This window comes from Kryptolebias marmoratus, linkage group LG3 (assembly GCF_001649575.2).
Source record: "Kryptolebias marmoratus isolate JLee-2015 linkage group LG3, ASM164957v2, whole genome shotgun sequence".
NCBI lineage: Eukaryota > Metazoa > Chordata > Actinopteri > Cyprinodontiformes > Rivulidae > Kryptolebias > Kryptolebias marmoratus.
In genome coordinates, this window is record NC_051432.1 from 9,793,604 (window position 1) to 9,810,708 (window position 17,105).

General features: G+C 42.2%; 1 protein-coding gene across 1 annotated transcript; it reads left to right on the forward strand.

Annotated features, from left to right (window-relative positions):
• The first annotated feature begins 6,204 nt into the window (after positions 1-6,204).
• LOC108230344 (choline transporter-like protein 1) lies at positions 6,205-16,004 on the forward strand. Its single transcript, XM_017406472.3, has 16 exons — positions 6,205-6,421; positions 6,699-6,785; positions 9,076-9,218; positions 9,725-9,861; positions 10,442-10,535; positions 11,230-11,399; positions 12,052-12,141; positions 12,264-12,406; positions 12,544-12,730; positions 13,324-13,492; positions 14,157-14,313; positions 14,432-14,515; positions 14,601-14,738; positions 14,901-15,137; positions 15,357-15,431; positions 15,537-16,004. The coding sequence occupies exons 1-16, from the start codon at positions 6,398-6,400 to the stop codon at positions 15,558-15,560; spliced, it is 1,959 nt and encodes a 652-aa protein (XP_017261961.1). The 5' UTR covers positions 6,205-6,397; the 3' UTR covers positions 15,561-16,004.
• Positions 16,005-17,105: the final 1,101 nt, after the last annotated feature.

Here is a 17,105-nt window from a genome sequence, read left to right on the forward strand (position 1 = left end):
AACCGTCTTTAATCATCTGTTGATTCGAACTTGCTTTTCTTACCCACAAGCAGTCATCGTGGGAGACACGGAGGGGGGGGGCTTGGCCACTGATCACGGACTGATCATGGGTCAGAGCTGGTCTATTACTGTGGGAACAGGAAGTGCATGTTATTGAGAATACAGACCGCAACAGGCTAAAAAAAATGTCATCTCTTCAGAGAAGGAATCTGCAACTGAGGAGATGGTGAAGATGTAGCTGTTAGGGAGTACTCACTAATAATGTTAATACAATTAATAATCTCTCTCCTTTTTTGTGTTCCTTTCAGCTTTTCTTGCATGTTATACCACGTTTACGGGACCAGCCACACCCGTCTCCCACATGCTATGTTTATTAATAGGAACTGGCCAAACCCATTGGGGTCTATTGTATTTTTTTTTTTTTTTTTTACACCTGCAAATATCAACATGAAATTACCAGCACAATAGGACAAAAAAACCCCAACCAAATCGAAGTGTATTACTTGAATGAAATAACCAGCATTTCCACAGTGATTACTTATAAAACGAGGTATAATTTTCTACTTAATCAAATTACAAGTATACAAAAAGTTGCTCCCCCCCCAAAAAAAAACCACGTACCATATTTATGTGATCATTCCTACAAAAGCAACTTAAAGTCAGGTGTTCCAGTCAGGGGGACGAGACTGACACTGTTAGGTTTAAGGGCTCTTGGCAAAGATGGAGCTTTTCAAACGAGGTTTGTATTAAGTGCACAACAATAACAGGAACATTCACAATCTTCTAATAACAGACTGTACTAATAGATAAAGTAATAAGATTTTTTATTAAAAAATCAAGAATCTGTATCGAGACAATATGTCGACAGGTTAAAGAAATTCAGTCCTCCAAGGTCAAATTTATTATCATTAGACAACATAATTGGGATTATTTAGGAAACCTGCATTTTCTAACCACCATAATCATCTCCTATCATCTGTATGTAAACAGCTGGATGAGATTAACCAGAAAAGGACAGATTTCCACATTGTTTTTCACCTTTTGATGGAACAAGTTGAGTTTAAACCCTTTAGATAATGTCATTTCCTTGCACACGTGTTGTGGGGTTGAGTGAGATTGCCTGCTTTGTATGGCTTTTTAACGAATGTCCGTCAATTTTCAAATGACTGTGGGAGTTTATGTTATCATGACTGGAGCGACACTACAGTAAGTGGCATATTTCACTTTAAAAATGATTGTTACGACAAAGAATCCTCCACTTGTCTCGTAGCTGCGACAGGCCCAGCTAACATTAAGCATTCAGCTGCTGTCCAGCTTCTAGGCCGGGTTTCAGACACTGCAAACTCATTACCAAATATATGTTTACCTGTCGATACAATCTAAAGAATAATCAAGATTCCAGACAGCATAAAGCAGCACCAGATAAAACATTTTGTTCCATATAAAGCTACGGCCAAGTATGATGGAGACATTTTTCCTTGGTATAAATATAGTTAAGTAACACATTTAATAGTAAGTTCTTAAGTAAATTACCAGCAATTTGATATTTAATGGGTCATAATCATAATAATAAATGTGAGAGTTTGGCTTGTCGTGTGGTGTGCCTCGAGATGAAAAGGTTAGAAACAACACAGTTAGCTGACATATATATGCCAAATAAATATTTGTACAAACCAGAGCAGGTTAGTCTTCCATCCAAACTGAAGATTAAAAAAAGGGAAAATGTTAACTCTGGAAGGTTTAATCTCCACGTCCTGCTTAGAAAGTCATTTTATGGCAGGAAGGACATAAATATCCAATCTGTTACATGACCTATGCTGCACTTCTGATAGAATCCCTGGTGTCTGATAATTAGCCTGTGTCTTAAATGAAGCATATGGTCAGAGTAAGAGTGTAACAACAGCTGAATTTTGTTTAGACATATATCCTGGCTCAAATGCGGGCCTAATAAACCTATAAACATCTGCACCTGAGCACATTCTTACACGTCGCTGGCTTTAAAATGTGTAGAGGAATGCACACAGGCATGCGTACAAAACCAAACAGAGAAAGCCCTCCTGTAGTTACCATACCAGCCATTTTATGACGCCTACAGACGGTCTTTGTTCACGTATTTACTGATCAGAGCTGAACAGAAGCATCTTTGCTGTCAGTGTATGGTTTGTTTTTAAATGCGACTGGGAGAGTTTCGCAGTTTGATTCGTCTGCAATATCTCTCAAAAAATAGTACAAACAAATAGGTAAAAAATAAGAAAAAGTGAATGATCACTAATCAGCGATGGTTTAAAGGTATTTCAAACAAACAAACTTACAAATAAAAAAGAAAACACTTCCATTCACATAGCTATTTCAGGTAATACAGGAGTTCAGAGTTCTTAAAGAACAACAAAGGGGCTGTTCAGATCCGTCTCTAAATTCTATCCGAAACAATCACATTGTAATTAAAAAAGCCATAAATACAGTTCTGAAGGGCATCAATGTGCAAAAAAAAAAAAAAGTTCACTCAGCCTACCTTCAGAGGTGGTCAGACTACCAAATGCATGTGGCTATATGTGATCCAGACCTCCTCCGAAGGTGGTAGTGTGAACACAATCAGTCCCGAGCCAAGCTGACCTCCTGCTGAGCTGACCTCCACACAACAAGCAGAGTTATCGCCTGGATGCAAAGATCCACACAGATGCCGGCTGATTACAAACAATTAAAACGACTATCCGTGGGAATATTCTGTAGATATAGCGTTTTTGTTTTTTCTAGCTAAGTTTTAATGGAATGTTTATCAAAGTCGTTTTTAACGAAACATTCAACTTTGTTGGGGTTTTGTTAATCTGAGTGGATCACCCGAACGCTGCGTGGCGAGTTTGTCCTTACTTTGTTTGGTCTGATCGCTTTCAGAGCTGATCGGACCAGACACGGTCACCGTGAGTTGTTGTGCGTTAATCACGGGACGACAGCTTAAACATTATGTCAGGTGAAGCTGTGCAATGCAGCTGATGGCTGTCAGACATCTGTGTTTTACTGCGGTGGATTCTTCCAGGTTACAGTCTTCAGTCTTTGTTCTGCACTGAGCTCTGTGAAGTCAAGAATCCTTATATGATCCTTTCCCTTCTGTTGCATCTGTTAGGTTAGGCTGTGTGTATATCTGCTTACAGCATGGGTATTTGACATCTAATTACATATTAAACAGCCAGGTGTGAATGAACTCAACCCAAGCTGACCACTTGCAGCTAAATCACACCAGACAGATCACAAACAACAAGTCTAACAGCTTCCAAAAGTAATCATTTTTTAAGATTAAGCAATTGCTGTAATATTATTATGGCTGTTTCATGTGTAACACTAGCCAATTCATACTCATCACATCCCCCCCAGAGCTTCAGATTGGCTAGCATTTCGAGTGTTGAATGAACTTGAGCAAAGACGGATTATTTGTCCTCACGTTGCGCTCTACGTGATGTATTACTCTGGATCTCGGGCCGGACCGCGAGCCGGCCAAGGCGGTGACGCACTGCATCTCCTCGCGCAGATCTCCGCCGAACGTACGCAGCGCTGGCACTGACTCCTCTGGTGGGGCTCCAAGGAGAGCTTGTTGTCCTTGGACACTGTTGCCAAAGCAGCATCAGCTGGAAAACACTTGAGACCGCGGTTCAGGAGACGAGAGGCCAAGAGCCGTTTCATCACACGGTGAGCGAGATCTCTGGGGCAGATGTTTCCGTCCAAAGTTTGATTTCGCTTTGATTTGGAGCGCAACGTCACAGAACATCTGGTGTGTTACTCACGCATACTTTACACTCAGAACGGCTCACAGCGTGCTGTGGAACTGGATACATTGCTGTTACTAATCTACAATTTAAGCCATTCAATGCTGAGCAGACAAAGTGCATGTATGTTCATCTGAAACAACGGGTGTTTTTAAAAGAATGTCCTTATTTGGTTTAAATCTGCAGCAATCTTACAAGAGTTAGGGAGAAATTACTACCTGACAACACTGTTTTGAGTGAAAACTGGAAAAGATGGCCAATGTTACTTTGCAAAATTAAAAGCCTTGCATTCCTTGAAAGAATACAACATCACCAGCTGCCTGTTGTGCCAGACTTTTAAACGAAGCGCATCTTGTGCTGCTTTGGTCAAACCTTGCAAATGACACTATGTGGGACATTGTACAATATTGTGAGAACTTGCAAAACGTGTGGCACTCGAAGCACACTTAGAGGATGACTCTCAGCTCCTACAACACCGAAATTAGCTCAGTACCTGTAAAGATGACCGAGTTAAAGCCATTTTTGTGTCAGATAAAGTCAATTAGCTGAGGCGGCAAGTAGTAATAGGTTGTACACATACTGAGCAGTCAATGATTACTTTCTGGGAGTTTCACTTAAAGGTATAATGGCCGTCAAAACATGCAATTTTTCAATGTTTTGATCTGAATCTGTGATTAAAAAAAACAACAACCACTAAATATGCATAATTCACCACCAAAAGCCTTCTACATAATCGGTAATAAACGAGCGAAATCAGCAGAGTCGGGGTTTTGTTGCCAACAATTACGGATTGCTTGTTTACATTCGAATATTGATGAGCTCACGTCGGATAGTCTTGGGGTGCGACGGATATGGAGTCGGTAAAATAATCCCTGGATGTAATCAGAGTCAGAGGGAGATGCCAGGTTGAAACAGAAAAGGTAAAGTTCTTCTTCTCTCTTCTTCTGAAAAGAAACGTCGACTAAAAGTGTGAAGTGTGAAGAGGAGAGTCACCTGGAGTAGGGTCATAAAGGAGAGAAAATCGAGAGGTGGAGAGCACTAAAGCAAAGGCTGGGGCTAAGATCGTCTGCAAATGAGCTGTACTGAGACAGTCTGAACTCTAGTGAGAGAATCTTCGTAACTAATTTGTTGGAAACAAAGGTGAGGAATATTTGCTTTTGTTTTCTAATGCAATCTTTACACAAACCCTGAGGAGTTTAGGTTAAGTTAACCCCCAACCATTTACTGATTAGAACATAAATTTCAACTCAAAAACATTGAGAAACTGTGTATTTTGACAACTATGATGGCTTTAAACGTGTCCTAAGTTCATCAGATATGTTGCTAACAGACAGTGTTTACTTTAGCATTAAATACGAAAAAGTTTTAAGCAAACAGGTTGTGCTGAGGGTGATGCTCAGCTACCACCACACCAACTTTTAGCTTAATATCTGTAAACCTGGCTGAGTTATAGCTATTTGTGTGCCTACTCAAATCAATTAGCTGCGGCAGCTACCTTGCGTGGGATTGACTTCAAAACTTAAACAACAATACATGGACACCCAGTGATTACTTCCTGAGAGTTTAATTAAAATCCATCCAGTGGTTCATTAGATATTTTGCTAACATTACATGCACACCTGTTATAGGTTGGTTATAATTACTTGCCTCAACTTTCTGTCCACTTTGATGCTGAAGGAAAACTCAATGAGTCAAAACAGTCTGAACAATAAAATAAAATAAAAATGACAGGTGAGCTCAAGCACTTTTTTTATATAACTGATAAGTTTAAGTTTAAGTATTGGTGCAAATAAATAAATATTTTCACCTGATATATGGATAAATGTTTGGCAAAACCATCAGCATGAAATTGTACTAGTTAGGTAAATTGTCGTCATCTCATAATTTGAGTTTCTGGTAAATAATAACACGCCTAGACATGATTTTTCATCAATAGTTAGTGACAATCTACAGTTCAGTTTTTAATCCAGCAAATGGCGCCAAAACCCCTCCATGCAGACCCGCGTGCCACCAGTTTGCTTTCCGTCGTGTTGCGTTCAATGCGCCACGTAATTTTCCCTACACGCGCTTGGAAAAACTACAACAGCGGCGGTAAATCATAAACTTACCACTATTTTGACGCTATACCACATTGCAAACGTTGTGCATCGAACTACATCTATTATACTTTTCGCATTCGTTTGCTATTAAGGCCTAGCTTTGGAATGAGTTTGTGAATATTAAAACTAATTCGTGAAGCCAAAAACTATTAAATTCTTTTTTTCCTGCAGAGTAGTGCTACGCTAACGCTACAAACAAACTAACAAAACAGGCAGCGGAGGAAAAAGATATTTTAACTTCTGACGCATGTTTTTTTGCAGCTTTCGTCGTGTTCTGCAGACGTCTGTAGCAGCCTCTGAAGTCACCAGGCCATTTTTTTAAGGTGGGGTTGTGGGTGGGGGTGTAGCTCGTCTTCTTCCGTGTTTACCTGAAGCTGGAAGGAACAGGGCGGTTTGTAAATGAAACGAAGTCTAAACGTATCTACTCCTGTCTGTTTACGAAGACAAAGAGTTGCGAGAGTAGAAACAAATATATATCGTAGGCGGAAAACTTCTAACTAGGAAGAGGCTTGAAGTAGTTACTTTCTCCTAGTTTCCGACATGGGATGTTGCAGCAGCTCGGAGGTAAGTGAGTAAAATGGTCCCAGTGGCTTCTTTCCAAGCCTCTGTTGAACTTTGCGGGCCGTGGGGGGGCTCTACGTCACGTCTTGGCAGCAGCTGTGGCAGCCCATTGTTTTGAACAACTCAGTCGCTTGTTTGTCTGCTGAATTTGTAGCTGCAGCGGTGAAAAGCTACTGCAAGGCGCTGTCAGCAAAAACAAAAACAAAAAACAAACAAACAAACAAACAAAAAAAGAAACCAGAGTCGGAGGTACCAGTTCCTGTTCTTCATGTCTCGGCAGAGTAAAAGTGAGTGGAAGCCGCTGGAGGAGCACAGCTGCACGGACATCCCATGGCTCATCGTGTTCACGCTGTTCTGTGTCGGGATGGTGAGTGTTTCATGTCGTCCCTGACTCCTGCAAGCCGACCTGTTACGGGTCTGACATCATGCAGAGATGGCTCTGCTGCTTCATGTCAGTGGTGTCCCATCCTGGTCCTGCAGGGCCACCATCCTGCAGGTTTTAGATGTTTCCCTGCTCCTCGGCTGGTCCTCAACTTCCTCAGAAGCCTGTTAGTCACCCAGTCATCTGAATCAGGTGTGTCAAAGCAGAGAAACAGCCGAAACCTGCAGGAGAGAGGCCCCTCCAGGACCAGGATTGGACCACTGCTTTGTGTCATCCTTAATCTGAAGAATGGATGAGCTGTTAAAGCTAACAAGCAGAGAGAAAAGCTAAAATCAACAAAGTAGTGGCTAAGAGCTGAAATAAGCAACACATTAGCTAACAGATCAAATATGCACAACCATAGCCAAAAAGTAAAACTATATTTGAAAGTCTAAATTAGCTATTAGTAGCTAAAAGCTAAATATAGCAAAACTGTAACTAAAAGATACAATAAACGAAACTGTAGCTGTTGTTGTTGTTTTTTCAGCTGGTCTCTCCTGTAGGGGTCGTTACAATGAGTGAACTCTCACAAAAGATTTGGTAAAATGGGCTGAAACCCGCAACCTCCAGGTTAATTAGGACTGCTGTGGCTTAAAAGCTAAAGTTAGCAAAACAGTAGCTAAAGCTAACAAAACCGTACTTAAAAGCTAAAATTGGCATAACTAGTGAAAAGCTAAAAGGAGCACAAGAAGACAAAATAAAGCAGGTATGTTGAAGTAGATTTCAGAGAAACGTATTGAAGCAATCAAAGAGATCGCAGTGTATTTCTGTGGGGAAAATGAATGTCAATAAAGTTAAATAATTCAAAAAGTGTAAAAGTAACTATTCCTGATCAAGTCAAATGTTTTCATATATGACTGTATAAAATAGCACAAACTATGCAAAAGTAGTTTGACTGCAAAAATATAAGGAACAAACTAGATTAGGTGTACTGTTGAGCTCAGTAGGTAAGTATGATCTATGACCAAAAACTCCAAGTTTTATATAAAACTCAAAACGTCTTTTTATATAAAAACACAACAATGAGTTTAATAAAGGCAGAATCTAGGAACTCTATTATTTTTTTTAGTTATTAATTAAAAGCCAACTTATCTAAAGCTGTAGTGTGCAACATTTAGGACAACACATTGATATTTTTATTAGTTTGAATTTGCACAAACACGAAGACGTGTGCTCACGGGCTGTTCAGTTTCTCTTTTTGCTCTGAGCCAAAATGGTAGCTTTTATCCTGGTTTGCTTATTCGACTACATTGACTTTTTTCTTAAATTTACTGAACCAACGCCTTTCTTTAAAAAGTAAGGCAGCTCGCAGATGGAGGCATTCAGATGTTTTCAAACTGAGTTTTATTAATCCTTCTCATGAAAAAGGTCAGTTTTGTAAATCCAAGTGGATTACCAGAACGCTGCGTGGTGAGTTTCTCTTCACTTTGTTCTGACTCTGACGCTGCGATGGCTCCGGAGCTGTTTTAATCATGCAGATCTGTCAAGCGTGCTCTTCCTAAGAATAACTTGTGGTTTTCGAAGGAGCCATTTGAAGCCCTGCTACAGTCAATGAGGAATAAACCAAAGAGTGGCTAGTTTTACAACTTCTGTCATTCTGGGGTTAGTGGGGGTATCCGGTCGTACTTTTAGTTCTTGTGTGTACCAACATCTTTCACACAGAATGCTAAAATTAAAACAAGTGTCGTGTTGCACTTCTCTGATTTGTCCTGTCAGCCTGTTGGGGCCAGATGCCTCCCTGTTCACTAGTCCGTTCAGGCCTAATCCCTCGTGTCAGAGCTCCAAAAGCACAAGGCAGGCGATCATGTAACTGCCTCTGTTTGTGTCCCTGTGTTCACAAAATATCTCCTAAAGAAATAAACACTGGATGTAGCTACATCTACAACTGATTAACCTTTGGAGTCAGCCCAATAAAAGATGGCCACATCTTATCAATATTCGCTAACACAAACATGGCTGTAACTCAGTCGATTTTACAGATATTGAGCTAAACTGGGATGTTAAACTGAGAGTTGTCCAGAAAATAATGGTTGGTTGGCTCTTTTTTATTTTGTTTTTTTTTACGACTTTGTTTTAGCAGGTTGCAGTGTGCGCTACTGAGTATTACCATCTGTCATGGCACACAAACCAGTTCTTGTGTACTGTGTGTACACGTTGACTAGACTTCAGCCTTTATTTAATGTTTTTCTCTCGTTGTTTTTTTTTTTTTTTTTTTTCAAACCTGTGTCATCTGCAGGGGTGTATATGCGGGTTTGCCATCGCCACAGGAGGAGCTTCCCGGCTCATCTCCGGATACGACAGCTACGGCAACACCTGCGGTCGGAATAACACCAGGATCGAAGGAGTGCCTCTCAGTGGCAGGGACATGTCGGAGAAAAAGTCAGTCTGGTTTCTTATAACTGGCGTTACATGGAGTGTAGTAATAAAATTACGGTTTAGTTGTTCCAGCTCAGTTCGTCAGCTCTTACTATCCTTGAATAAATTGGATTCTACAAACATATTCTGTTATATGTGTTGTCCACACGTCTTATTTAGTCGTTTCTTTTTGTGTGTGTTTGATTGTTTTGGGCTGCAGCTTCGTATCATCGTACTGCCTGAAGGCCTAGATTCATTGAAACAATGGGAAAGCTTTATTGATGGGCTGGTTGCCCGTGGAGGCTTTGAATAAAAGGCGTTTTAGCAACAAAGAAGGGTCTGTCCAATGAGGCAGGAATGTCAACGTTGGAAAAATTTCCTACCCAGAGAAAACGGCCCCAAATGACATCGCAGCACCCCAAATATATTTGATTTACAATAGAGGAAAATGTGATTTTTTTTATTTTGCGTTGCGTGGAAGTGGCAGCACCGAGCAGACTCGAAATCTAAAAACTCCTTTTTGTTTTTAGATACGTTTTCTTCCTCGACCCCTGCAACCTTGACCTCATCAACAGGAAGATCAAGTCCACCGCCTTGTGCGTCTCCAAATGTCCGTCCACTGAGCTGAAGGAGTACAAAGATGTCAAGGATTTCTCTCTTAACAATGGTGAGGAAGCTAGGGCTGCTGTAAACGTGGACTTGTGTTCCGGTTGCTGGTGTGTCGCTGTACTCGTATCCTGATCAACCACAGCAATAAAACCAGCTGGGGTAAAACTGTGCAATCGTGTCGCCAAAACAGCTTTGAACCAGTAAGGCCGATAAGGAGAGGCTGCTGCTTGATAACATGTTCAGGGACGTCGCCAGAATGTACTGGTTTGAAGTCCGGGAGCACTTTTTATAGTACGGTGGGTCCTGTTGAGTGAGGCCGCTGCTGTTACCACGCTGTCACAGGGTTTAGGTGGGTGGTGTTTGTCGAAGTAAGAGCTACTTCAACACCAGGACCCAAAGTCTCCCAGAAGAAAACCGCCTATTCCTGAAACATATTGATGTCTTTGACTTTAGCCATCTGTGGTTTGAATGTTGTGGCTAATCAGTGTGTTACAACGCATTTATAGTTCCTGAACACACTTAATTACAAACAGAACTACACTGTTAGAGAGATGTTTCAAAGGGCTGTGGTGATACTGAAACGTGCAGTAATCAGGTGTGTGTGTGTGTGTGTGTGTGTGTGTTTTCCCTGTTGTTAGGTTCTGACCTCTGCTCCTATGAAATTTCTCCTACAAGATATGTAAGCCATCCAGACAAATCCACTAAATGTCCAAAGCTCCCTGTTCCACCAAGGTAATAATTTCTGTGCTTTAATCTATTATTATTATTATTGATATTTATGCATCCGTCCGTTTTCTTTATCCATTTTTTTCTGTCCGGGTCTCCCGTAGTCACTGTGTGAGAGACAGGGTACTCCCTGGACAGGTTGCAAGTCCATCACAGGGACACATAGGGACACATAGAGACAAACGAGACAAACAAACACTCACGCCCTCATCGCTCCCATGAATTTGTCAACTGGAGGATGTGCCGATGACACACACAAGATTCAGGTCTTTCAACCAGGAGAGCGGGGTTCACCTGATCATTATTAATAAACTCGATTCATTTGATCAATAAAGAGTATCTGTCTGTACGGTTGAAGTGGTAATGCAGATATTTTGGAGTGGGGTTTTATGGAAAGGTTATGAACAGTTAATATCTTACCTGTAGTGGGTAGCTCTTTGAACCACCTCAGTTTGGAGAAAAAGGGTTTAATTTTGATCCAGTTGACATGCTAACAACTAGTCTGAGCAGGGCAGAGAGCGAAGTGGATATCTTTTTATGTTTAAAGGAGTTTTTAAAATCAACAGTTCTTGACTAAATTTAACACAAGTAATCTCATACACAATCCAGGGTCAGCATTTATGAATTGCATGTGAAGTCTAGTGTTCTGCTTTAGGGACTAATCCCTGGAAATAACTAAACCGGCGTTGTCGTTTCCCAGTAAGGCCGTCCCCGTCTTCCACCGCTGCATTCCTACGGATATCGGCTGCTACGTGGAATTCGCCCAGGCCTTCATCACGTTTGTGAGCGACAACACTGTGCTGCGGCGGGTCGTCGCTGGCGTGGTGACCAGCAAGGAGATCATCATGGGCCTCTGTGTTCTGGCTTTAGGTATTATGCTTCGTTCCATCACGTTTAACCATGAGCCAGGGATTGATTGATTTATTTAGATGAAGTCAAAGTAAGTTTTTCGTGTGTGTGTGTGTGCTGTGACACTGCACAGCTAATCTAATTGCTTCCAAAGATTCACCAGGAAGGAAACAGTTGGAGCTATTTTTGTCACTTGGGAAAAACAAAACAAAATGAAACAAACAAAAAAAAAAACAGGAAATGTCTGAGTGGTTACAGACACGGCATCCTCTGAAGTTTAGCCCCACAGGCAACCATTCTCCGAGCCTACTTCAGGTCCTCCCCTCAGCGGGGGCAGAAGAGACGGAGCTAGTCCCATGTCACTTTAGCCTTCTTTTATCTGACTCATTTGGTCCGCCCGGTCGCTGTCGAGGCGTGACTCACAACACGACTTTTCCTTCTTTCGTGGGTTCGAGAGCCGTGGGTTCATTTGCTCTTTTATGTTTCACTTCTTCAAAAATCAAAAACAATAAAAAAAAAAAAATCTGGCTTGTGCAAGAACATTAATAGTCACTAGTATTCTTATGAACATGATAAAGCATGATTTTACGAGCCTGAAATATGCTAAAGTGGATGGTTTTACATGCTGTGTGTGTTTTCCGCAGTTCAGTGACGTGTCTCCTTTACTCTCCAGTTCTCTCCTTGATCATGATGGTTATTATTCGTTACATCTCCAAGCTGCTGGTATGGATCCTCACCGTTCTGGTGATCGTTGGATCTATAGGTAACTATTTAATTTCGGCTGCGCGACACCGATGCAGAACTGCAGAACATTTAGCTTTGCTTTCAGTTTTCCCTTCTAACAGGACACTTCTAAACGGGATTCTTTTTGTTTATCTTTTCCAGGTGGGACGGGTGTCCTCTGGTGGCTGTACGCCGACCACAGATCCGCCCTGATTAATAACGGCACGTCGGTGTTTGGGAAGGAAGTGGCCTCGGACAACGTTAAGGCTTTGCTGGTGTATTCCATCGGTGCGACCATTTTCACGGTACGGCTGCATCCACGAGCGCTGTGGCTGTGCAGGCTTTTAAACACGAAGCTGTAGGACTTCGGAGACCACTTTAAAACACACGTGACGGCGTTTCACAGGCGAGTGATTGAACGGGAGGTTGTGTGACTGCGCAGGTGGTTCTGCTGCTGGTGATGTTCTTCATGAGAAAGCGCGTGGCTCTCACCATCTCCCTGTTCCACGTGGCGGGCAAAGTGTTCATCCACCTCCCCCTGCTGGTCCTGCAGCCGTTCTGGACCTTCCTCAGCCTCATGTTCTTCTGGGTGTACTGGATAGCTGTGCTCCTCTTCCTCGGGACCTCAGGTGAGGAGGGACAAAACGCACCTGGGTTGGAGTCGCGCACGCGGTTCGTCGCGATCCAGAGCGTTTGCTCGGCACGCGCTCGCTCCAAAATCAGACGGATCTGTGAGTTGCGAAGTTCGTGGCATTTGGTCTGGGGCTTTGTGGCGTGGCCAAACTCCCACATGTGGAATGTCGAGCCGGTCTCGTGATGAATGCAGCCGAAGAACCATTTCTTTCTTCACCCCCTTCTTCCCGTTTTCATTAGTGGATTTTAAATTCATAAATAAAACAAAGAGCCAGCACAAGAGGAACTGATATCTCACATTCCTGCTTTATCTTTCCTGTTTGGGGGTGTTAGGCGCTCCGTTTATCTATAATTGTGACTAAACAAGTCTTTTTTTATTGCTTAATTTGATTGAATTTTAAATATGTTCTTAATAAGTACGGAAAGGCTTGTGTAGATCTGCAAAGATACTTGTTAGAGCTTCATCTTCACCTGCATGGGCACGGAGCTGAAGGCAGAAAATGATCAGTAACCCTGAAAACAGTAAGGATGTATTGGAGTTTTTTTTCCACGGATGAAACTGTTTCATCTTTGTTGTGTTTCCCAACAGGGACACCAGTAAAGAACAACTCCACGGGTGTGGTGGAGTATCAGATGCAGGGCCCTCTTCAGTACATGGTGTGGTACCACGCCGTCGGCCTCATCTGGATCAGCGAGTTCATCCTCGCCTTCCAGCACATGACCATTTCAGGAGCCGTCGTCACCTATTATTTCACCAGGTGTGACAGACGTAGCAGAGCATGCGTGCTTTCGTGGTGATTTGTTGGCATTCTTAGTTATTAATGCGCAAAGGGAATGTGTGTGTGTAAAACCAGCGGACGGGTCTTCATGAAACTCCCAGAAAATAATGATTGGATGTAAATTTACAACTGATAAATGTCTGTGGTAAGCCCAGTTCAAGATGGCCGCCGCAGCCAACTATCAGGAAATAAAAAATAAAAAAAAGGCTATAAATCAACCAATTTTACAGTAACCGCGGAACAGTTTGGAGTGGTAGTGGTTGAGCATCACCCCCAACACGTACTTGAGGACAACACGTTGTGCAATATTTTCGCTTAAAACTTTAGCATTACCTCTCAACATCACCCCTGCTTGTCTGTTAGTAAAATATCTCCAATTCATCATTGAACAACTGATAAACTTTTGGAGTGACCCCAATTAAAGATGGCCGCCCTAGTTGATCAACATTAGCCAAGACAGAAATGTGTATGAACGCTTTCATATCTGACGAGGTCTTACATTATTGCATCATTTCCACCGACAGCTCCGAGTTTAAAACTGGCGAGAAAGGCGGCGGGCGGCGTGCATCCCTTCGAGAAGTGCTAAGTTTGAGAGTCCGAATGGTTTGAGCGATGCCCTTTTCTCTTCTGTGACTGACTCCAGGAACAAGTCCGACATGCCGGCGACTCCGATCCTCAGTGCCATGGTTCGCACAGTTCGCTATCACCTGGGCACTCTGGCAAAGGGCTCCTTCATCATCACGCTCGTGAAGATCCCCCGCATCATCCTGACGTACATCCACAGCCAGCTCAAAGGGAAGGTCAGTCCTAAACCGGTCCACCTTAAAGCCGGACACAAAGCGAGTCGGTATTAGGGCCGATATTGACGTCCTTGTGCTGCTGTAACCTCAAGCTGTTGTGAATTTCATCCCACCTCAGGAAAACGCCTGCGCTCGGTGCATGTTGAAGGCCTGCGTCTGCTGTCTGTGGTGTCTTGAGAAGTGTTTGGCGTACTTAAACCAAGTAAGCACTGGTTGTAACAAATACGAAAAGTTTATAATTAGTTTTTTTTTTTATACGTGTACATTCAAACGTGAAATGATTTCAGAACGCCTACACTGCGACAGCCATCAACAGCACCAACTTCTGCGCCTCGGCCTGTGACGCTTTAGCCATCCTGGTGGAGAACGCGCTCCGAGTGACAGCCATCAACACAGTGGGCGACTTTGTCCTCTTCCTGGGGAAGGTACCAGTTTTAGGCTCTGTGACGGTTCTGTTTAATCGTGCCGTTTCTCTGAAGCGCTACGTTCTGCCCGAAGTGGCGTTTCACTGTGCTGCCACCAAATGGTCAAAGGCACGTTCGCGCCGCCGTTTACTAACTCCCCCCCCTCCCCGTCTCCGTTCGCAGATTATCGTGGTCTCGTGCACGGCTTTCGCGGGCGTTCTGGCTCTGAACTACCAGAGGGACTACACGGTGTGGGTGCTGCCGCTCCTCATTGTCTGTCTGTTCGCGTTCCTCGTGGCCCACTGCTTCCTGTCCGTGTTTGAGAACGTGGTCGACGTCCTCTTCCTGTGCTTCGCCGTGGACACGAAGTATAATGACGGCAGCCCCGGACGAAAGTACTACATGGACAAGGCCTTGATGGTGAGACGCTGCGGGGCCGAGTGTAGTTTTAGCCAAGACCAAGATGTTTGTTTGACTTTTTAAAGAAATATTGGAACACAATGAAAGCTGGAGGACCATTTTGACTTGAAGCACCGGTCTTTCTGTTTATTTGCTCATTTTAATGAATCTATGTCCTCTATAATAATTTAGAAGTAACACGTGGAACTGTTTTCAATCATTCCTTGTGTCTTTTTGTAGGAATATGTTGAGAACAGTAAGAAAATGGATCAGTACAAGCCAGCCGGAGGGGATGGAGGAGAAATGAAGCCCATGGTAAGTCCAAAGCAGGAACTTTTTATGTCTGATGGTGTGGTTTGTAATGTCTACTTCAAGCTCATAAGCAAATAAACACTTCTTTTTTTTTTTTTAATCCTGCAGACACGCGGAGGGACTTCAGCTTGACCAAGAGTTCAACTGATTAAAAACACTTTATAAAGTGTTCCTGACGTGCACATAGTGGAGTAACTCTGCATAAGCATAGGTCAAACATCAGTAAGTGTAAAAAGGCACCATACAGGTGTCGCTTCGTTTCAGGTTTTTATGATGTTTTTAATTAAGACATTAGACACTAATACAAAATGGGGGAAGTTTACTAGCCCTGATTTATAATTATTAGAAATTGCTTGTCTGTTTTTTTTTCTTTATTCTTCCTTTTCTTCCTTTTTTAAAATCATTGTATGCATTTTTAACATGTTCGCTTTTTATATACAGTGTATATATTAAGTTCACTGCAGTTCGTTTGGTAAATATTTTTGAAACTGAGAGCTAACCATCTACTGCAGACATGTTTGTTTTTCGAAATCAAGTTGTGTTTGACTTAATAAAGTTGTTTTATTTTGTAGAAAACAAGCTTCTTTGTTTCATACTCCGCGGCCTGAACAGGAAATGCTGACTTTGTGATTTAGAGGAAAGTGGCATTGTGTGTCAAGAAGAAGGTGCAGACATTAAACTGGTCAGATACTTAAACATTCTTGCATTTTGGAGTGTAGATATTTGTACATAAAAGTAACATATTCCGACTTTCTCTGAAACATATGCTACGTTCTTTTTTGTAACTAACTTTCAGGGTAGTTGTCAAGATTGGCGAACAAGTCTGAGTTCAACCACTAGGAGGCAGCAAGGTGCCATAAAATACATGAAATTTTAATTGCAGAGCATCTGGAGCTGCTGTACCCTGAAAAATGCCCCGTGTCTGCTTAAGGAACCTTTATTTCTTGTCATTTAAGAAAAGAAAACACTGAAATTAAGCTGTTTCCATGTTCTCGATTAAAATATTTGATTTGTCACTATGGCAGGAACTTTGGAGCCACGTGTACATATACATCGTATCATATACTTCTGAGGACAAATTAAAGATGTTTGTACTTATTTAGGATTTTAACTACACTTGAGAGTGAACTTTGTTTCGTACTCGAAGATTTCACGTTGGAGCAGTAAATTAAAAGGCCGCGCCGTTTAAAGGTTTTCCATCAGTGTCTCCTTAATCTATCGACCCAAAGCTTTCTGCCTCATCCCTCTCAGTTTTGTCGAACAGCCAAGGCTCAAACCACCGCCACGCAGTTAGTTCCTATTAATGGGATAGCTGTCTCTGCACTCTGCTGTCCACCTCCATAAAACATGGGAATCTGCAGGAAAACAGCTCGATGGGTAGTGGGGGTGAGTCACACTGGGCTGATTTCTGTAAAAACAGCACGCTGACCGTTCCTGGAACTGTCAAACTGTTTTTTGTTTTTTTTTGTTTTCAGCATAGGAAGGAAGGGAGGTGCAGATCTGACAACCTGAGCGAGGATTTGTTGTTTTTTTGAACGTGATGCTGACGTGATCTATTGTTAATGAAACGGACAGATTTGAGCATGAGTGATCTAATGATTGGAATTTTGTTTTTGTTTTAAAAGGAGTAAAATCCATCTGCTTTCCTTTTGTATATATGATTTTTCTAAACTAATA